This window comes from Pyrus communis, chromosome 11 (assembly GCF_041283825.1).
Source record: "Pyrus communis isolate YQ-2024b chromosome 11, ASM4128382v1, whole genome shotgun sequence".
NCBI lineage: Eukaryota > Viridiplantae > Streptophyta > Magnoliopsida > Rosales > Rosaceae > Pyrus > Pyrus communis.
This window is the reverse complement of record NC_142575.1, coordinates 10,291,895-10,314,408: the sequence shown is the minus strand read 5'-3', so window position 1 is coordinate 10,314,408 and position 22,514 is coordinate 10,291,895. Positions and strand designations below refer to the sequence as shown.

The 22,514-nt window shown below is 37.5% G+C and overlaps 1 protein-coding gene and 1 long non-coding RNA gene across 3 annotated transcripts; one reads left to right on the top strand and one right to left on the bottom strand.

The window, feature by feature from the left end:
* The first annotated feature begins 6,755 nt into the window (after positions 1-6,755).
* On the top strand, positions 6,756-13,570 carry LOC137743459 (uncharacterized). 2 transcript variants are annotated; one of them, XM_068483354.2, is made up of 9 exons: positions 6,756-7,289; positions 7,388-7,416; positions 7,678-7,960; positions 8,104-8,348; positions 8,486-8,590; positions 9,088-10,926; positions 11,259-11,837; positions 11,933-12,158; positions 12,662-13,570. In XM_068483354.2, exons 1-9 carry the CDS (start codon positions 7,007-7,009, stop codon positions 13,372-13,374), a joined length of 4,302 nt encoding a protein of 1,433 aa, XP_068339455.2. In that variant the 5' UTR covers positions 6,756-7,006; the 3' UTR covers positions 13,375-13,570. The 2 variants fall into 2 exon arrangements, with proteins under 2 accessions (XP_068339455.2, XP_068339454.2); XM_068483353.2 differs by having other exon boundaries at positions 6,865-7,289; positions 7,669-7,960.
* A 6,154-nt stretch (positions 13,571-19,724) lies between these two features.
* LOC148692878 (uncharacterized) lies at positions 19,725-20,555 on the bottom strand. The gene is made up of 2 exons (XR_015953160.1): positions 20,152-20,555; positions 19,725-20,082 (listed from the first exon to the last, which is right to left on the bottom strand). It is a non-coding gene; the product is annotated as an uncharacterized LOC148692878 (long non-coding RNA).
* Between the last annotated feature and the right edge of the window lie 1,959 nt (positions 20,556-22,514).

Genomic DNA, 22,514 nt, shown 5'->3' with positions numbered 1-22,514 from the left:
ATGACAGATTGTAAATTAAAGCATAAGGAAATGAAGTAAACACAAAATGAATGAATCAACAGCTAATAAAAAGAGATAGCACAAATGGAGATGAAGCTAGAGATTCGATTTCACCATTGCTAAGCCAAGTCCATGCTTGTTAAGTCAGATTATACTCATCCCTCTACTTATTTCTTGGGTTTGTTTCACTTAGATATGATCAGCCATATGATGTGTGGATTTGATCAAATGTCTCTAATCATGAGCCTAATTGTGATGTGCAACTTTGGTTCCTAATCAAGACTATGTAGTGCACAAGAAACTTTCACAAAACCAAAGGGAACACTCGGCAGGATGTTTGCAAAACATTCCCTTCATTCATTCACATATCTACCAAGATTATGCATGATGTGTGCTTTAATCTTGGCTAAACAACCTGTGGTTAATTCAAATGATGATCAAGCATTAAAATCAACACACTAAGTCACAATTAAATCGGAGAATGAAACAAGAAATAGATAGATTAAATGAGAATTCCGAATTAACTACATGGCAATCTTGCAAGGCTACATCGAATCCCTAGAGAGAGATTAGTTACACTTCATGTTTACAAAAGGTTTGACATAAAAATATATAACATGAGTGAACATAGGATTAAGAAGAAAGAACCCTTGAAGCAAAACTGATGTCGAAATCCTTTAAGAAATGGGAGAGTGTATCTAATGGAATGAAGCCGAGAGGAAGTTCCTCATGGTACAAAACAAAGAGAATCAAAGAAACACCTAAACATTCCAACAACTCAAACTTGAATTGTATGAACGTTTAGGCCCTCTTATCTTCCTCTTCGTCGTAGCACAAGGTCTAAGGGATGTTGTTGGTGTGTTGAATGGATTGGGGAATTATGGAAATGGATGAGGAGTGGTGTTTGGATTATAAGGGAATGGTAGCTCAAGGTAATGAGGGAAGATTGGATGTGTTTGTGATGTGTTGTGTATGAAAATGAGATGTGATTTTTGTGTATGAATGCATGGGTTTTTATAGGGGGAATGGGAGAATATGTGGGTGATTGTTTAAGAGTGAATGTGGTTGTTATGATTGAGAGTGCATGTGGATGAAATGATGAAGTAGGAAGGTGGAAATGCATGTGTATGTGGGTGATTGTTTAAGAGTGAATGTGGTTGTTATGATTGAGGGTGCATGTGGATGAAATGATGAAGTAGGAAGGTGGAAATGCATGTGTTGAATTGGTGGTGCAATGATGAAAGAGTAAGTGCATGTGTGTGTGAATGGTGGTGCAATGATGAAAAAGTAAGTGCATGTGTGTGTGAATGGTGTTTCTTGATGGTTTTGGGGTTGTGATGCATGTGAATGCATGTGGCTAAGGGTTGTTGATTGGGCTAGAGGTTTTGCATGGCTCAAAGGATTGTTTGATTGGGCTAGGCCCTTTGTTTTATGTCCAAAGTGCATACAAGGCTTTCAAATTCGTCCAACACTTTGGCTCCAAGCATATGCTATCCATTCCAAGCCCAATTTTGCTCCAAAATGCTCCAAAATGCATCTTTTTGCTTCCTTAGCCATATGAACCTAAAAACACACGAAAATGGCTTAAACTACTAAAACAATTATGAATTAACAACATAGATGCACGAAAACAAGCTAAGTAAGTCGCCTAAATATGCTCCTATCAAATTCCCCCACACTTAAAAATGGGTTTCTTGACTGATGTGAGGGATGGGGACTAGGGTTAGGGGTAAGGGTCACCCCACGTGCTTTTTGAAATTGGGGAGGATGTAGATGCATGCACCTCTTCACACAACACATGAGATTTTTATTTTTATGAAAATTAGATATAATCATTCAAAATATCTTAACTAATATGACATATATGTGTGTTTTTAAATTTTGAACTTTGGATACTAGTATTGCATTTTATTATTTTTTTCTTTATTATTGTATTCATGAATTTCATACAAGTATAATTTTTTGTAAGTGTCAATATGCACTTACTTACAAGATATACAAGAAATTTACCTAAATCCGCTTGGACAGCCTAGGCGCTAGCCCGCCGCCCGACTAGTGCCTAGCGTTTTTTAGAACCTTGTATAAAAATAAATCTTCAATTCGCCCGAAGGCACTACATCTCTTGCCTATAGGCAATATATAAATATCTTATGGCCGAAGCCACCAACTTACGCCCAGCCGAAGCCAAATATAAGTATCTTCCGGCTGAAGCCAAATATAAGTATCTTCCGGCCGAAGCCAATATAAATATCATTCGCCTGTAGGCAATATCATTCGCCCTTAGGCCCTACATCACCCAACTGAAGCCAATTAATGATTTCATTCGCTCGTAGGCAGTATCATTCGCTCGTAAGCAATATCATTCACCCTATAGGCCCTACATCACTCGACCGAAGCCATATAATGATATCATTTGACCATAGGCAGATCGTATGAATAACTACTAAATAAGCACATAAAAACATTAACATTATATTTCTAATATGTGTGTGTGTGTGTGTATATTTATCTTAAATCAGAGCTTAGTAACTAAAACGTCATATCGTAAAACCACGTTCATAAGTAGGTATATAGTCATCAATCATATATACCACAAAGAACGTAAAGTCGATAAAGCATGTCATAAAGCATGAAACTGATTTACTCATAAACGTTTCATAAAACGTCGTCATAAAATCATGTTATTCATGTTTGCATTTCTAATAGTAAAACATGCATTTTGGAAGGGGGTCCACTCACAAATACTTTGCCGTCGAAGAGCCATGCAAACAAAAGAGGACGGAAATGCCATACACAATTACACCCAAGCACATAAAGGCACCAATTAATAAAACTATACTAAAACGGTTGAATTTTGGGAAACGGACGTCATAAACGGATTCAGGATGTCAAAAAACATAACAGAGGACCTTGGGTACCCTCATGCGCCGATGCATTCGCCTTTACGCGCCGATTTGGGTAGTTGGAAAGTTGGCTGGAAAAGTTGCCGACACCGCCGTGGATGACGGCATAACACAATACCTCCAGTGGATGCGCGTGTGCTCCATGCATTGGCCAAGACAAGCGCCCATGTGTAAGCTTACACGCTACCCACTTGCTGGCTAGGGATCTGGGTTAAGACAACTGGGTTGGGCCAGTTTTCCTTGGGTTTGGGCTTGTAACTGGGCTGGGTTCAATGGGTCACAATTATAGATTGGGCTTAGAGTTTGGGCCTGGTTCTATGGCCTAAGAAGTTTGGGCTGGCTAGGGTTGTGGATCTGGGTTTAGGGCTACCGGGTCGGGTCGACCTGGTTTTCAAATCGGTTCTCACGGAGAAAGAAGCTGAAACTTCCCAAGCTCCGATCAACTTTGATTCTCAACCCTAACATACGATCTACCCACCAAATTGAAGACAACCAAGTGTAGATTAGGATTATACCTTTGGTTTCCCTAGTAGTGGCTGGAGTTAGCTAGAAATCGGCTCGAAGGCCTCAAACCTTGCCGTACATAGAGAGAGCGTGTGAGAGACGTCCGAGGGTTAGTTCCAGTTCAGGCCTCGGGGAAAGAAGCATGACAAACTGGTGTGATGGTGGTAGGGCTCGTCGGTGAGGTGGGCTGTGGTGGTGGTGCAATGGTGCACCGAGAGGTGTGAAAGCTAAGAGATAGCTCAGGGGAGTTAAGAGAAAGAGAGAAAGTGAGGGAACAAAGAAGAGAAAGATGAAGTGTTTGGGCCAAGGGAACAAAACCAAAGGTGGGCCCCACTTGAGCACACCAGACAAGACCCAAAAACAACAATTTTAAATATCTATCAACCCCACCAAAATTACCAAACTACCCCATCGTTCCAAAATCCGTAAATAAAAATCGAGACGGGTTGTTACACACACCAACATTTTATTTTGAATTATTTACATAGAGAAAAAAAAAGTGTGAGAGAAAGAGAGAGTAGATGATGGTAATACGAAGGGAAAGAATTCTACTCTACTTTGTATTTTCAGTTTTCCTTTTCAATCTACAAGATTGCATAATAACCAAGAATTTACCTTATCAATGGAAGAAAAATGAAGACTAAATCAAGTGTCATATTTTCAAAAATACCCTTTGCACTATCCTCTCCACTCTTCCACTCTCCCTATGTCCTCTTTTTTTCTTTTCTTTTTTTCTTTTGGTATTTCCATGTTTCATTTTGAAAAATAAGTGAATGGATTTTGTTGAGTAAGGCTTTGCCCCTACCGCACACAATAATCGACGGATTTTAATCTCTGCTCATGTTGAGAAATAAGTGAATAGATTTTGTTGAGTAGTTTACAAACATGAGCAGAGTTTAAAATCAGTCGATTATTGTGTGCGGTAGGTGCAAAGCCTATGAGCCACGTCACACTTATTTAAGCGTTTTAGACTATCTATAAAGAGATGTCAAACATGCTAATTATGACTAAAAGATATCAAGGTGTCTTCCAAGAGAGATGTCATATATGATATAGTAGCTGAGTTATTTGACTCGTTACTTTCTAGCTATCTTTTTTAGCAACAAATAAAGATAGAGTCACATGCCTTTAATTTAATTTTTAAATACACTAGTCTCATTGACAACGAATAAAATGAAAATTAAGATCAATTGTAATTATTTTTTAATAGTTAGTGTAACTATGTGGCCCAAAATATTACACATTTATTGAAAATGAAGAAGATCTAAAAATCTAGCCAAAAAAAAAAAAAGAGAGAGAAGAAGATTTAAGATCTATACTCAATTGGCCACATCAACGATTAAGTAAAATTTTGACATGTTATGTTTGACATCTCCTTTGAAAATGCTATTTGCTTAACTTTTGTAAACAGGTATTAAAACGACTTAAAACTCTTACACATATAAGTTCTGACCTGTGTGACATCCCACATCGCCTAGGGGAGTGATCCTTAAATGTATATTTCCATCCCTACCTAGCACGAGGCCTTTTGGGAGCTCACTGGCTTCGAGTTCCATTGGAACTCCGAAGTTAAGCGAGAAGGGGCTAGAGCAATCCCATGATGAGTGACCCACTGGGAAGTTGCTTTTGAGTTCCCAAAAACAAAACCGTGAGGGCGTGGTCGGAGCCCAAAGCGGACAATATCGTGCTACGGTGGTGGAGTGGGCCTGGGAAGTGATCCGCCCCGGGCCGGGATGTGACAATTTGGTATCAGAGCCTAACCCTGGTCGCGTGTGTGCCGACGAGGACGTCGGGCCCCTAAGGGGGGTGGATTGTGACATCCCACATCGCCTAGGGGAGTGATCCTTAAATGTATATTCCCATCCCTACCTAGCACGAGGCCTTTTGGGAGCTCACTGGCTTCGGGTTCCATTAGAACTCCGAAGTTAAGCGAGAAGGGGGCTAGAGCAATCCCATGATGGGTGACCCACTGGGAAGTTGCTCGTGAGTTCCCAAAAACAAAACCGTGAGGGCGTGGTCGGAGTCCAAAGCGGACAATATCGTGCTACGGTGGTGGAGCGGGCCCGGGAAGTGATCCGCCCCGAACTGGGATCTGACAACCTGCATATAATTGACACAACTAGAAAATTGTCAACACTATTTTATATAATATGTGTAAATAAACTGATAATTTTTTCAATATTTAATTTCACCACTGTTTAATTCTTTTATTTTCAATCTAAGCTATTTATTTCTTGTATCATTCAATGCTACATCGTTTTGAATAAAAAATCAATGACATGGGTTGTGACGACATGAACACAATAATAGATATAAATAGGTAATTGAACACAACTCGGCTGCACCCTATTGTGTGTTGGGAAAACAATCTATCACAGTCACGAAACGACCATAATTTAATAGTATGAGTCTTTGTATTATTATTTAATTGATATACGTGTTTGGTCAATATGTGTGATGACATAAACACGATAAGAGATGAACACAACCTAGCTACACCTTAATGTGCATTGGAAATTTGGGAAAGCAACCTGTCACAGTATCGTAACATCCTGATTTAATAATATGAATTTATTTTATACTATTATAGTATTTTATTTACTCGATTTACGTGTTGGTCAATATGTGTGACGTCATAAACGCGACAATATATGAATGGCTACACCCTAATGTGCATTGGGAATTTGGGAGAGTAAACCGCCACAGTAACGTAACGTTCTTATTTAATAATATGAATTTATTTTATATTATTATAGTATTACCATTTAATCGATATACGTGTTGGTCAATATGTGTTGTTACATGAACACGACAAGAGATAAACACAACCCGACTACACCGTATTGTGCATTAGAAAAACAACCTAAACAAAATGGTTCACAGTCACACAACATCCCAATTTAACATTCAAAATGTCATGCGATGAGAAACGTATATATAATATTACTCTATTAGAACAAAATTGTACAATAATAGCCAACCCTTCCATGTGAATAAAGATCATTTTTGTGAGAATTCTGCGAATCCACGTATTTTGTTCGTTCATCGTACATCGTGCGGACAGAAATTATTTTAAATTTTATTATTTAAAATTAAACACAAATAGTACATGATAAATGATCACACAATATACGATGAAATGACACAAATAGTACATCGTTCATAGTACATTGTGCCAATTGGACTTTTGACCATTTAAAAGGCAATTGTGTCCTCTTTTGCATTTCAGCCCAAATTTGTTTGGTTAAATCCGACGGGGCAAAAGGGTCAAAGGACAAAAATTTAAATTACGGTTTCGTCCTCTCCAAGTTAAGACAACTGGCACTGGCAGTCTGCCAGTCTGTACGGCACACTCTCGCACTCCCTCTATGAATGATTAATTCTGTCACCAAAAAAATCAAAAAAGCAGAAAACCAACCGGGCCGCCTCTCCTTTTTCTTTCACATCCCTCGAATTTTCTCGGAAAATATCTCACTTTCTCGCCGGAAATTCGAAAGTAGAAACCCTAGCATTCTCCGATTACTGCCGGAAAATTGAAATTGGGCGCCAAATTCTTCCGCGTTGCTAACGTTTGCGGAAATTTGGGTTGCAAAACTAAAATGGCGAAGACTCCTCCGCCAGCGAAGAGGAAATCCGAGAGATTTGAGATGAAGAAGTCGATGCAGAGCCCGCTGCGGCGGTCGCCGAGGGCGAAGAACCACTCGTCGACTTCGTCTGGTTCGAAATTGTCTGACGGTAAAAGCTCGGCGTCGTCGTTAATGGAGCTGCGGAATAGGGAAGTAGGGAAGAGCCAGAAGCAGAATGTAGTGGGAAAGAAGATACTGGATTATAAAAGTTACAAGGCAATGTTTCTGAAAAATGGAAAGAAGGATAATGCAGCAGGTAACTGGCCGGTTTCTCTCGTTTCTAGTTTTGGCCCTAATTGTGATTTTCTTATAATAATGTATCTGTTTTTATTGTAATTTGTGGTTGTTTTGCAGTAAATGAAAGCAAAGGCAATTGCGAAAAGGTATTATCATGCGCTAAGTTGTGATTTTGTCTGCTTTTAGATTAACCCAAATGATTTTCATCAACCTTTGAATTGGTTTAGTTTTGTGATAGGCTGTTGGTATGTAGTTGAAGGGACAAAATTTGCTTACCGGCTTTAGTTTTGTGGTAGTCTGTTGGTGTGTAGTTGGAGGGACGGAATTTGCTTACCGGCCATTTTCGTGTTTGTTGTACTTAAATTTTTTTGTTGTTTTCATTATGAAACTTTTGTTAGTTGTTGAAGGTGTTGTGTAGCGGAAAGCGGGAAAGTCAGCCTAAGGATGAAGAGCAACACCTTAGGTTTCAGAAAAAGGTGGTGGAGGGAGAGTCCAAACAGTGGACATCTTGTTCCGGTTTGTCTCAGGGGAAACGGAAAAGGGAACAACAGCTTGATGTGTTGTCAGCGATACAGCAAGTTGAAAGTGGTAAAGTTGTGAAAAAGCGCAGGACAGTTGTAAATAGAAATGATGATTCACCCCATCTAAAACCAGGATCAGAGGGAAAATCCAGTCCTGGATGTAAGAAAGGTAAATGGCTGATGTTGTAAAGTAATTTCATTTTTTCATGGTATTTATTTTCCCAAGAGTTATGGCTTAGTGGAATGTTAGGGTTAGGTTGTCGATTTCTGAGTTACCACTTTTTGCTTCTGAAAGCATCTCTAATATTGCAGGAGCTTCTGTAACTCCAGCAGATATTGTGCCTGATTCTTCTACCAGGACAACTGGTTGTGAAAATACAGTAACGGATGAAAATTGTGCCTCTACTTCTCATAATGTGGATAAAAATGGATTAGAAAAACCGGAGAGTAACCTGTTTGAATCTGAGGAGAGAAGAAAATTGTGTGATGGCCAGAAGAGTCTCCATCTGCTTTTGAAGCCACGGATGTCAAAATTATGTGAAATCCTACAACTTTCTGTATGAATTTGATTTTCTCTATTCTGACATTTACTTTCTATTTGTGTTCTTCTGTGTGGCTTTTCTTTACTCAATATTCCATTAACTTCTCAGTAAAACACAGTTTTCCATTCCATTAACTTCTCAGTAAAATGCAGGAAGATCTGAAGGATACGGTCAGAATGCTTCTTGAATATGTAATGAGTAATCACAGAGTAGATACAAAACCAGCAACAATACTGCAGGCATTTCAGATATCTCTGGTTAGAATTGTCTTCATCTTTCATGCACTTGTGTTTCAGTCTTTTGGCCTTTTTTTTGGGTGCTCTTAAGCAAAGTGCAATTCTTTTTGTTATTGGCATGCTGAACTGGAAATTTCTTAGATGCATGCTTTCCTTTATGTTACTTGCTGCAACTCTCATATTTCATTCTGGTATTGATTTTTACTGATATGGTCATGAAAGATCCTGTATGGTTGGATTTTGCTCTGTCTTCCTGGTTTCCCTTTACTCTGATGTGTTTTCACTGAAGATAAAATAGCAATGCTTTGATTTTGGCTTAAAATAACTGTGATAAATGATAGCATTAAAATCCATCATGTCTATGGTTTTGTTGCAAAATTGGTTGCATCTGCATGGTAAACGCTCAACCCTTAATTTTTTATTGTCTTTGGCTTCTGCATGCACGTTTGTGTTCAAAATGCCACTTATAACTTTTTTTTTTCTTTTCTTAACTGACTTACTGATATCTATAAATCCAGTGTTGGGCTGCAGCTTCATTTCTCAAGCAAAAAGTCAACCACAAAGAATCACTTTTGCTTGCAAAGCAGCACCTTAACTTTACTTGCACAAAGGACGAGGCATACTCTTTTTATTCAATGCTGCAGTGTTTGAAGACAACCTTTTTACTACATACAGGGACTTTTAAGGATGCAGAGTCTCTAAAGTTCGCTAAGTTATCAGGTAAAGGTGCTCTGAAGCACCATTTAAATGCAAAGGGTACACAATCAACGACTTCTAACTTGCAGAAGGTCCAATCAGAGGTCAAAGACTTGACTGTGAATCCAGAATATGTAGCACACAAAGATGTTTCAAAAAGTATCAAAGGAATTCGTAAAAAGTTCAAGAAGAAGATGACAAAACTTACTGAGAAGCATAAAAAAGAGAAAATTGAGTTTTGGAAAAATTACGAGGAAGAAAAGGGGTGTCTAGAAAGAGAGCACAAAACAGAGTTGGCCGTTATTCAATCTTGTTTCCAGATTAATACTTCAATGAGATCAGATAAGCTCAAGAAGTTGGAAAAGGAAATTGAAGAACATCAACAACGTGTGGACATAGATCTTGAGCGTCTTGAGGCACTGCAGCAGGAAGCATTGTATAAGTTGATGGATAAGCAGAAACAATTGTTACAGAAAGTGGGATCCTGGGCACGGCTCAAAATGCCAAATAGATCATCTTCAAATAAACCTGAGCCTGAGTTGGAATGCTCACAGACAAGTGAACAAATTAGAGTTAACAAAGATCTGGATGATTTTGCCTCTCTAAGAGAGCATGATCTTGATAAGATTGTGCCGAGCATGACAAGGGGAGTGATAGGACTGTCTGGAACTCCAGAAGGGAATTCTGATGAAGCTGTAGCATGTAGTGGTCCCATTAGAAAAGTGATGACTCCAACAGGATTGCACGAGAGTGTCAGTTCAAGTAATGGTTTGCATAAAGTTGTTTCTACAAGCCCACCTTCATCTGAAGAACAAATCCATGCAGTGACGGTAACCAGTTCAGATAACGTGGTCGATTTGGGATGGCGTGAGATTGTCAGTTCAAATGATGTCTTGAAGGATTTAGCCTTTGTCAATCCACCTTCATCTGAACAACAAATCCCTGAAAAAGCCTCAAAACATGGGATTGTTAATTCAAGCAATGGTTTGCATAATCTTGAGTCTCTGAGCTCTCCTTCATCTGAAGAACGAACCCGCGTAGTGACAGTAACCGTGCCACGTAAAGATGTAGAGCTGGGTGTCCTTGTGCCTGTCAGTTTGAATGATGGTCTACAGAACCTTGTGTCAGTGGATCTACGTTCATCTGAAGAACAAATCTATGAAAACATAACAGAACATGAGTCTGTCAGTTTAAGTCCTGATTTGCAATATGTTGTGTCTATGAGCCCACCTTCATCTGAAGAAGAATTCCGGGCAGTGACAGTAAATATTCCTGATAAAGTGGTTGGTTCAGAAGTTCTTGAGACTGTCTCTCCAAGGGATGACCTGGGGAATCTTGTCTCTGTGGGTCCAGCTTCATCTGAAGGACAAACCCCTGAAAAAACCACAAAACATGATACTGTCATTTCAAGTCATGGTTTGCATAATCTTGAGTCTCTGGATTCACCTTCATTTGTTGAACAAAACCCTGAAAATTCCACAGAAAAGGAGAACAGTGAATTGAACGCTGTGGCATCTGATAGTGCAACTAGGGTCAACCAACAGAATGGAGTGGATATTGCAGCAAATGAAATCTCTTCTGGGAAAAATACCCTGGTAAACTCACCAGCAGTGGAGCTTGTGACAGCCGTGGTGGATGCCTGTTCAGTGGCACTACATCAGGTATAAAATTGTTAGATATTCTCACTGTACGCTATTCACCTTGTTTTGATCATTATTCTCTTGCTGCAAAATGACATTGTGCTTTGTATGGGAACATTGTCTGCACTCCTTTTTTATACTATCCAGAGAATTATGAGGTTAAATCTCTGAGATTTATATGGGTTTTGTAAATCTATACAAAAGAACTTTGTTCATTATTCTGTGAGTTTTGTCTTGGTTTTTATGAGGACATGGTATTCAAGTTTGTTAATAAAGTTGATTCTAATAAATGAAATAAAGACAAAAAAGAGCAAGTGGTTTGGCTTTTACTGACACATTTGTAACCTGTCCAGGCACACCAAGACAAAGGTACTCTGTTAGCCACATTGAGAGAAGTTCAATGTGGAGATGCACAGGCTAGAGAAATGCAGAATACCGCCCAACCAGTTGAAATTCCAGTATCCCAATCAATTGCAACAGTAGCATACGTTCATTCTGATCTTGCTGTGGAGAATGAGCCTGTGGTACAAGTGCCACAGCCACCATACTCTAATACACCTGATTGTAATCCTCTTGAGTTATCTTCAGTTGGTGGAATTGAAATTCAGCCAAGTATTGAAGATCATACCATTGACCAAACTGCTCAGGGTTCATATGAAAATGCTACGAACTTACTTGATCTTTCAGATCAAACTTTTTTGCAGCCTCTGACATTGCATAGGTCTGTTAATATCCCTACTAGTGGATTTGGACAGCTTTTGCCAGACACATGGGCTACATCTGCTACTTATGCATTTAATACTCATCCTATACATGCTGCACCTCATATGGCATATGGGATGCCTCTGACCTCATCCTCTGACCCTCTCCAATACGAATTGGAAAGATTGAACAAAGAGACAGACCAAAACCATAAGTCTCATGAAGATATGGTCGGTTTCGAAGTTATTATCTTTTTGTAATTTTTTTTTCCTCTATTAAACAAAATATTTTTCTGAAAGACCTTTTTTTTTTTTTTTTTTAACAGAAGCAGCGCCTGAAATCTGATTGTGAAAAGGAGATAGAGGAGGCTACTACTGAAATTCGTCGCAAGTATGAAATTAGATTACTGGAGACTGAAGCTGAATTTCACAGTAAAAAGAAGGAACAGGATGCAATCCGTGACCAGGTTATAAGGAATAAGATTCTCTCCTGGGCTTTCTGTAAATACATGGATCTTATTAGGGCATCGAGTGCATCTGGAGTGCAGAAAGGTTTGAAATTTCTGCATCATACCTTTTGAGTTGTTTTTTATTTTCTCTCTTTCTTTTTTTCATATACCAGAGGTGTGGTTTGGATGGTATTTTTCTCGTGGAAGACCAAGAATCATCATTGGGCGTTTCTTTAGCTTTTTGTTTCATTTTGCAAATTACATAATACATTAGCTTCGTCTAATTATAAAGTTTGTAGGTTTTATGTAAATCTGCAAAGTGTTCAGAAAAAGTTTGTACAGGCTACTGCTAAACCTAATAGAATGCTAACCACCCCCTTTAGGCTTTATTTTTGGAATCTGAATTTTAATTATAGCTTTAAGTGGAATTTGAAATATAGGTAATCTGAACCTCTTGCATGTTATAAATTTTAAACATGTACATGTCTTGATCCGCTTGTATGCCATGAAGGATCATGCAGTCCATGAATCAACACACGCTTTATTCTATATATGAATTACTTTTCTGCATTGCTCTTATGCTCCTCGCCTTTATTCCCCTGGCAGATGGCAATTCCAATTTCGTCCAGCAGCTGCACCAGCTCTCTTTGCAGCAAAATGCACAAAGAAGTTCTACAGTTGCCGGTTCATCTTTGGCAAGCCTTCCTGCAGCTAGCCTGGCGACTTCAATTGCACTCACACGCAGCCTCCAGGCAACCCCACCTGCACCTGCGCCTGCACGTGCACCTGCAACCAATCCGCATTGTACAGTTCCACCTACACAGACTCTTCCTTTTTTGCCTGCTCAATATCCCAGCATTCCAGCAAGACCGCCTCACATTGGTTCCTTCGCTTCCACTGGAATCCCCCGAGGTGGAGGTGATATTCGTGCCCCAGCTCCACATCTCCAACCTTTTAGACCCTCAACATCCATGTCAAATTGGCAGTCACATAGCAACCCTCCTGCAATGTCCCAGTCACTTCCTCATGTGCCACGACTTCCAACCCCCACACAACAATCTCTTCCTTATAATAGGGCTCACCATCCTGAAACTGCAGGAGGATTGTCCGGTCTTCGTTGTAATATATCCGCGTTGGAGTTACTAATGAACAGCCAATCTGGTGCTAACCCACCTGGTATTTTTCCCTCATTGCCGAATTTGGGTTTAAACCGTGACCAATTGCACCTTTCTAGTCCTGCTCCTACCATCGGAACATGTTTCAACCAAGTACATACTGCTGGACGCACAGACGTAGTTTGTTTATCGGACGATGACTAATCAGTTACAGGATACAGGTTCCCGGTTCTAATTAACGTAGTTTCACCATGTGTCCTTGTTGCTATGGGGCATGGCGCGGGGCTGCGACATGGTATTAGCACAGGTAGAAGTTCTAACAGTTACCTAGCTGCTAGGAGTTTGTATACGCACATTATCAAATGCCTTTTGATCTAATGAATGTAGTTTAAAATATAAATTCTATAGTTTGTACTCTTATCTTTTGCCTGAGCTTCGGCGCGTTCCAGTTGGTTTGTCAAAAATTATACTTGGTGGCCAAATTGAACATGGTGGTGGCTAAATTGTAGGCTATTAGGCCATCTTCAGTTTTGCTATGGAAGTAGGCTATCAACGCTGCCGGAGGTACCTAGGGCGGTCGCCGGTCGCTTAAAAGAGATGTATCAATGGCCAACCGTCTCATGGCTTTTAAATTCGCTTGTATTATACACGTTTGTATGTTTTGGTCTAAAATATTTTTGTAAATGTTCAATGATTTGTTAAATTTCACGTTTTTTTATAAGTTCAATGTATAATGCACTACCTATGCATATTTCACATTTAATATTTTCTTAATAATATACATATCATTCACGTATTTCAAAATAAAAATAAATAAATTTTAAAATTTTAAAAATTGGCCGCGTATTTTTTTTAGTAAAGTGACATTTTTTTATTTATGTATTTACTCATTTCATATTTTACGAAGAAAGAGTTCTATGTGTTTATTCATCACTAATTGCAGTATCCTCTTATCATTATTAATTTTTTCTTTTAGAACTTTTTTATTTTTTTGTCAAGCCAACGTTGTCATGTAAGGGCTCAACACTTTTTCATCACTGTTGTAAAGGGCCACTTGCTTCTTTTAGAAGTTTAGGATCACATGTGTTTCCATACTTATTTATGAAAAGAAAAGTTATTCTCTATCATTATCTAGAAGTTAAAGAATTTTTAGAAAATAATAATTCACCAAATACCCGAACGATAAAATATTTACTAAAAAAAACAATTTTTGTAACTGATACACTTTGGCATGATACGTTTGCATTTGGCAGGTGTACGTTTTATTCAGCATAAATACATTTTCATTTGACGTTTAATACGTTTTATTTGACGTTGGTACGTTTTCATTTGGCCTGTGTATGTTTTACTCAACATAAATACGTTTTCATTTGATATTGGTACGTTTCATTTGACGTTGGTACGTGTCATTTGGCGTTGTACATTTTATTCAGCATAAATATGCTTTCATTTGACGTTGGTACGTTTTCATTTGGCATGAGTACGTTTTCATTGGCGTGGGTATATTTCTTTTGGAAATATAAGTTTTAATGGGTTAGTTTAGTGTTAAAAAGATTAAAATAACCCAAATGACAACAACTACTAGGTCGGAAAAATGAATTTTAGATAGTTTATTAAAATTCTTAGAAATCAGGTGTACTCAATTAAGATTTTTAAAGAAGTTTATAACATTTCAAGTGTATTCAATTAAGAATTGATTTTAAAAATCTTTTAAAACCAAACCAAACCTAACCAAATGGTTTGGTTTCATTTCGGTTTTGGCCTCAAAACCGCACCAAACCAAACCGCTAAAACTTGCGGTTTTGATTTTAGTTTCACTCAAAACCGCACCAAACCGAACCATGCCCACCCCTAATACATAGGTTCCAAAAGTATCTACTTGATTAATTAAATGGCTTTAGTTGGGATTATATGTTTGCAATTTTACTGTTTTTTTTTTTCAATTGAATTGCATAATATATAATATTTGTAATATTGTATTGCCATTAAGAATGTAGGTACAGTGAACTTGAAGTCCATACTTTTAATTTGACCCACAAGGCGTTCCGTCCCACGTTTGGTGCGCCTAAAACGGGTGGAACGAGCTGTTCCACGGGACGAGTTTTGTGTGAATTTTCGTTCCACCTCACCCCCCTGGAACGACTCGTTCCACATCCGTGGAACACAAAATTATAACCTCTCCGTCTCCTTCTTCTTCCTCCTTGTTTCCATCCGAGGGCATCTTTGCTCCCGCTCCGTCCTGTCCCGTCCCATTCCGTTCCGTCCCGTCCCGTCTGCATACCAAACGATACCTATAATTAATCCGTTTAGACCAAATCATGTCTTAGAATCCGGATGTTCTAACTTTGATGCTTATCCATGTTTATTTCTCATAGCACAAATCACGACATAAACTACTTATGTGGGTACAAGACGTGAAGCTCTACTTGACTATCAAGAAGTTGAGAATCCATTGAAGCCAACAATGGCGTGGAAGAGCTGAATTAGCCACCGCCATGCTCTGCATTAAAAAACTTATGCTTGAAGCATTAAAAAACTTATGCTTGAAGCATAAAAAACGGAGGTACCTTGTTAAGAGGATTCTATGGCTCATTGACTTTCTCTACTGACCTTTTAATTATTAGAGATGATCTTGCTTGAAGCAAAACATTATTGAAACCTTTACATTCATGAATAGGTACAATTATGAAGTTTATAGAATCTGATTGAATTTTTAGCGAAGAAGATTTTTCTCTTCCTTCAATGTCTCTAACTTACTCATGAAGCAACAATGTAGCGAAAGTTTACCAAATTCTCATATTTGATTAATACCACGTTACTCGTTGAAAATCACAATAGTGAGAGAAGTACCCCAGTGACTCGGCTGAAAGGTACCTAACTATATAGATCCAACTTCAGATGGCGTCTACCAAATGGTGTGACCCAGTTTCAGCTAGAGCCTACCGAAAGGCATGCGCTGCTACGTTAGGGATGTGCTGAATGACATGTTCTACTTTGACAAATGCCTATTAAATATGCTCATCCAACTTCAGTTAGAAAGTACCGAACATACTCGCCAAGGTTCGACTAGAACCTTCTAAACCCATGGATTTTGATGGAATTTAATTGATTTGTAGAGATTCCATATAAAATTTTAATTCAATTCCCTCGAAATCTCAGGGGACTAGTGAGATTTGTGAATACTTAGGGGGGTGTATTCAATTGAGAATTTGAGAGATTTAATAGATTTATAAATCCATGAATTTTTATGGAGTTTAATTGATTTGTAGAGATTCCATATAAAATTTTGATTTAATTCCCTCGAAATCTCATGGGGAGATGTGAGATTTGTGGATGCGTAAAATATACTATGAAATCTCTCTAATTCCCTCCAATTCCTCAACTTTCTCAAATTCTTTAAAATCAATTTCTAATTAAATACACTTGAAATGTTATAAACTTCTTTAAAATCCTAATTGAATAACCTGGATTTCTAAGGATTTTAATAAACTATCTTAAAATTCTAACTGCATACACATTGAATTTCAGAGAATTACTTAAAATCCTGATTGAATACCCCTAGATTCATTAAAAGAATTGCATGTCTTCTATTACTGCATTGGTCAAGCATGCATACAATACTAAAATTCAATCAAGCATGGCTTCAATTACAATCAATCATGCATACAACATACATTATTACACTCAACTATGCTTCCCTAGGCAACGAGTCAATGACAACAGAATTCACATTTACAAGGACCACAACAGAATAATTCAACTTGATGACAATATTAAAATTTAACTTGAAATAAAGTTCAACATTAAAAATCAAAATGCCTTATGGTGCTACTTTAGTACAACCCAATTGAATTGTTAAGTTTACTATTTAAAATTAAAGTTCAAACTTCAAACAAAATTCAACATCAAAATGCGTTATGACATTAGTACAACCCAAAAAATTAATTGTTCATCTAATTCAATAAAAAAGTTTTGGTGTTTCAACTTACTTTGCATCATTCAAGTTTCAAACCTTTGCCTTTCCATTTCTTTTTGCACACTTACTAGCCGAAGGTTTAGGAGGTCTTTGAACTCGTGAACGGGCTTGGGCAGCCGATACTTGGGAAGGCCTTGCACGTTGTAAATTTAAAACCAATAGATGGGAAACCATTCATCCTTGTGAACTAGAACCTTTTTATTGGCTTGAACCTTGTGGTTGTGGATTAATAGTAAGAGCGGCGAGGCTTGAAGTTGATTTGGCCAACTGTAAATAATACAAAATATAAACAATATAAATCACATTAGTTATAAATTTTAAAAAGCCTACAAAAGTAACAAAATATATTGAAAAAGAAAATTAAGAAAGTTTTTTAACTTGACATGATATACTTACCCGATTCAATACTTTCATAGAACTCAATGTGCTCAACTGAAGGTGCATCATCCTCCAAAGTAATAATGTTATCGCCCTCAACTAATTTTGCATGCATATCAAGGCCTCTACCGATTTAGGAGTTAAAGAACTCCTAGAATATGAAATTACTCGATCCCCGGTGCTAAAAACACTTTCTGATGCCACGGTAGAGACTTGAATAGCAAGAATATTTTTTGCAATGGTAGCCAATATAGGATACTTAGTACCATTCATCTTCCACCATAAGAGAATGTTAAAATACTTTGTGGACTCCTCTTTTGTAATTTGTACCAAATGATCCAATAAATAAGAGTCCACCTCATCTCTCACCACTTTCTCATCACTTTCTTCAACAAAATGCATCCATTCATCAACAAGATCATCTTCCATTGACGCCCCATCAGATGAAGCAGAATGTTGTGCTTGTGAAGGGTCTTTCTTTATGTGTTTTCCACCTTCAACATTTGGGACATATGCATCATAAAGGGCATGCAATAGATGTTTTACTTCATTAGTTTTCAATTGTGCCTCAAAATCAGAAAGTTTCTTTTTAAAGAGTTGTGTGACATGCCTCAACTTCAACCTAGGATCTAAAACAAGTCCAATCACAATTAGAGGGTTTAATTCATGGTATGAGTTAAAATAGTTTTTCATATTTTGATCTCATGTTGTAAGCCATTGCCTTCAATAATTGCTCCGAAGGTAGACTGACTTGCATATTGGCTTGGGGATCCAAATTATTTATAGCGGTCTTTATTTTTATGACATCATGGAAGCCGGTATGAACCGTGGGATGTGTAGAAGCACTCACCCTCAAAGTCACCTCATAGAACATCCATAAAAACTTAACAAAAACTTCTGCCTTGAACCAATCTTCTTCCGTAGGTGGTCCAACCCTTTTCCTCCCATTAGTTTGGCAAGCAATAATCACCCCATCTTCATCTTTTTCATCTTCAACTTCCTTAAAGTAAGCTACAAATGAACTTTCTAGATCCTTCGGCATAGTAGCAAAGACCTTCTTAAACTTCAAGGCAACATCCAACATAACAAATGTAGAATTCCACCAAATAGGACAATCAAGGCAAACCGTTGCTTTGCACGTCAATTTCACCAAATTCACGGCTTGCCTAAAAAACTCCAATCTTTGTTGAGAGCTCCTCACAAGCCTCACACAATTTCATATAGCTAAAAGACCATTATTTAGCCTTTTCATCATATGACTCACAATCAATGTTCTAAAAAAGGGCCTAGGCACTGGGCAGTGATGAGCCGATGCGTTTTCTTGCAAATCAGTGGGAAAAATCGGATGGGCTCTAGGCGGGCTAGGAGGTGCCTAGGTGGGCTAGGCAGGACTTGGTGGGGCTAGGCAGTTTTTTTTTTAATGAAATTAAAAAATAAAATAAAAAATCCTATCTAAGTCTAAGTGGTTTAAAATTGTGAACTTGTTGACATGTGTCATCCTACAATACTCTTCACTATGGTTATATGACATATATGCTTAATGTGTTTTTAAATTTTGAACTTGTTGGATACTATTTTTGCATTTTATCATTATTTTATTATCTTATCCATGGATTTCATACAAGTATAATTTTTTGTAAGTGTCAATATGCACTTATTTACAAGATATACAAAAAATTTATCTAAATCCGTCTAGGCCGCAGCCCGACTAGCGCCTAACGTTTTCTAGAACCCTACTCACAATTATGTTGGTTATGTGAGCGATGCATCATACAAGTAAATACTTGCCACCTAAAATAGTTTGTGAATTTTCCCATCTATTCATTTTTGCCATAAGTTGATCAAAAGCAACTTTATTTGCGGAAGCGTTGTTCACTGTAATTGTCATAACTTTATCTATCCCCTATTCCAACAAGCAATTTTCAATTAACTTTGCAATTATGGTTCCATAGTGGTTAGGAATAACACAAAATTTTATGATCCTTATGTGCATATTCCATTCATCATCAATGAAGTGTGCAGTAAGAACCACATAATTAATGTTTAGTGTGCTTGTCCAAGTGTCGGTGGTGAGACAAATTATGTGCCCACTTAAGTTTTTCTTCAGAGAAGTCTTCCATTCTTTATACATGTTGAGAAAAGTTCTAACAAGTGTTCTTCTAGAAGGCACATTAAACAATGGAACACCAACAACACAAAAAAGCCGAAACCCCATCTTATCAACGGTACTAAATGACATCTCATATATGACTACCATCTTAACACATGCTTCTAATACACTAGCTTGTGAAAAGCCAATAGCGACTAGATTGTTACCTTTAATTTTATCCCCGATTAACACTTTTGCTTTTTACATTTGTTCCCCTGATAAAATTTATAACATTTTTCAATGTGGTGTTGCATAGTTGAGGTGCCATTTACTCTCGGTTCAACTGCATATTCACCATCATTGTTCTTTTTTGGGCAATAATTACATTTAGCTTTCCTAAGCTTTTTATCCACCCAAACTTCCTCCCCTTTGTCATTGATTGTCTTCACTTTTTTCGTCACATAGTATGCTATAAAATGCTCCCAAACCCAACTACGTTTTCTTGAATCAGAGTTACTTACTTGTGCATCATCTTCACCTTCAGATTCATTTCCATCATTTTCTGGGTCACTTTCAACTTTTTCTTCATTTTCTAGGTCAATTTCTATTGCCTTATCCTTTGGCTTCTCAAAGGAGTCACCTGTAGAAGAATGAGCAACCCAACTATGTTTGCTGGATTCTTCAAATCTTGACTGAAACATAAAAGGCTTTTCAGCCAAAATGGTCGCTGAGATTTGCATAACACATCACTTTGGTCCCTGAGATTGAAAATCAATAGAAATGGTCCTTGAGATTGTCCACCATCCATTATTTTGGTTATTCCGTTAAAAACTTCGTTAAGTGTTCCAGAGCTTTTGGCTGGAAGTTTGGGTAATTTTCAAAGCTTCGTAACTCAATCGTTTCTTAACTAAATTCGACCCATAATATATTAAAATGAAGATAAAAAAGTGTAGAACAAGATTATATCTATTTAGAAGCCCAATGGTTGTTGGAGATGGCCGAAAAAAAGCCTGAAAGGTGACTGGTCCGAGGAAAAACTGGAAAACATCGCTGTAAACTAGATAAACTTTAAACATTCATAACTTCTTCAATACTCAACGAAATTAAGTGATTCAAAAATGAAAATCATACTTCTCAACGAGATGAAGAGAATGGTACCTTTTCGAGACCAAGAAAACCACTTTTGAGCCGTTTTCCGGTCAAACCATGACGATTTAGCCATCGGGAAAGGTATCATTCTCTTCATCTCACTGAGAAGTATGATTTTTGTTTTTGAATCACTCAATTTTGTTGAGTATTGAAGAAGTTATGAAGGTCTAAAGTTTACGCAATTTCGGCGCGAGTTTTCCAGTTTTCCTGCGGACCAGTCACATTTCAGGCTTTTTTCCGGCCATCTTTGGTAACCATTGGGCTTCCAAATAGGTATAATCTTGCTCTACACTTTTCTATCGTCATTTTGACATATTATGGATCGAATTTGGTTAAGAAACGATTAAGTTATAAAGCTTTGAAAATTGCCCAAACTTTTGGCCAAGAGCTCTGGGATATTTAACGGAGTTTATAACGGAAGGACCAAATAATGGATGGTGGACAATCTGAGGGACCATTTCTATTGATTTTCAATCTCAGGAACCAAAGTGATGTGTTATACAAATCTAATGGACCGTTTTAACTAAAAAGCCAACATAAAATGAAAGTAAGCAACAACAACAATTAACAACAGTTAAAAGAAATATTTAACAGCAAGCACAACAACTAACAACAATTAACATCAACAACAACAAGCAACGTAAATGATCAGTAGCATATGTATGGTAATGGATGTATAGAAATTATTTATACACAAGCAAGAAGCAACAACCAACCATTAAAAGCAAGCAACAATTAATAGCAAGTACAAATTATTTATGGATGTGTAGAATCTCTCCCCTAATTCATTTTGATTAGCGGCAAACACATGCTATCTTGCTAACTAATTAGTGGCTCACTTTGAAATCAACAATTAACATCAACACCAATGGACAAAAATATTCTAACTTTATATTCTTTTGCAATTCACATTTATCATTTCGTAGTCATATATTCACTCATATTACATTTGATCCAAGTAAAAATAAAATTCCCCTAACATATAAGTGCAATTATTTTTAGGATTTTATGGGAATACCAATCAACAACATTCTGACATTTTGATGTTCATGAACAAAGAAAAATTAAAGACTAACCAACGAAAAACCAAATCCCCTTTTGATTCAAAACCCAACCCTAAACCTAAAACTAAAATTAATCTCAAATATATGAGTAAATTTAAATAAAACAAGTTATAAATCATAGTTCTTACCATATTAGCATTGTGAACTTCAGAGGCTAGGAGCTGGAATGAAGCGAAGGGGAGACCAAGAGAGAGAGAGAGAGAGTTTGGGGTTGCGAATTTCCGGAGTTAGACTGAAAAGTGTGGAGAGTTAAAATGAAGAGGAAGGTTCGAATTGATTCGCGAATATAGTTTGAAGACTCAAATGGAATGATGCGATTTGTGAATTTCTGGAGAATGGAGACCGAGATAGAGAGTTAGATGAAGAATCAATAAAGTTGAGCAGCAAATGAGAAATAGTATAGACTAAAAGAAAGAAAAGAAAGAGTTTATGTGGCCATGTTATGATGTGGTTGAGTCCATACTAAATGTATAGACTCAATGAAATAACCAATTAGAATTTAATATTTAATAAAGTTATGCGGTTTCGATTCTATTTTAGATGGCCGGAACCGAAACCAAACCGTTTTTTCTTCATTCAGTTTGGTTTCAAACCGAAACTGTTTTGAAACCCTAAAACTAAACTGTTCGGTGCGGTATTTCGTTTGTGTTTCGGTTTCGGTTTTCAGGTTCAACTGCTCACCCTTACT

What these genes read in the sequence shown, in the direction of transcription:
- LOC137743459 (XM_068483353.2), top strand. Translation starts at nt 7,007, where the DNA reads ATGGCGAAGACTCCTCCGCCAGCGAAGAGGAAATCCGAGAGATTTGAG. An exon ending in GCAAAGGCAATTGCGAAAAG is followed by an intron (nt 7,417 to 7,668) that starts GTATTATCATGC and finishes AACTTTTGTTAG; the next exon opens with TTGTTGAAGGTGTTGTGTAG. An exon ending in ATAAGTCTCATGAAGATATG is followed by an intron (nt 11,838 to 11,932) that starts GTCGGTTTCGAA and finishes TTTTTTTAACAG; the next exon opens with AAGCAGCGCCTGAAATCTGA.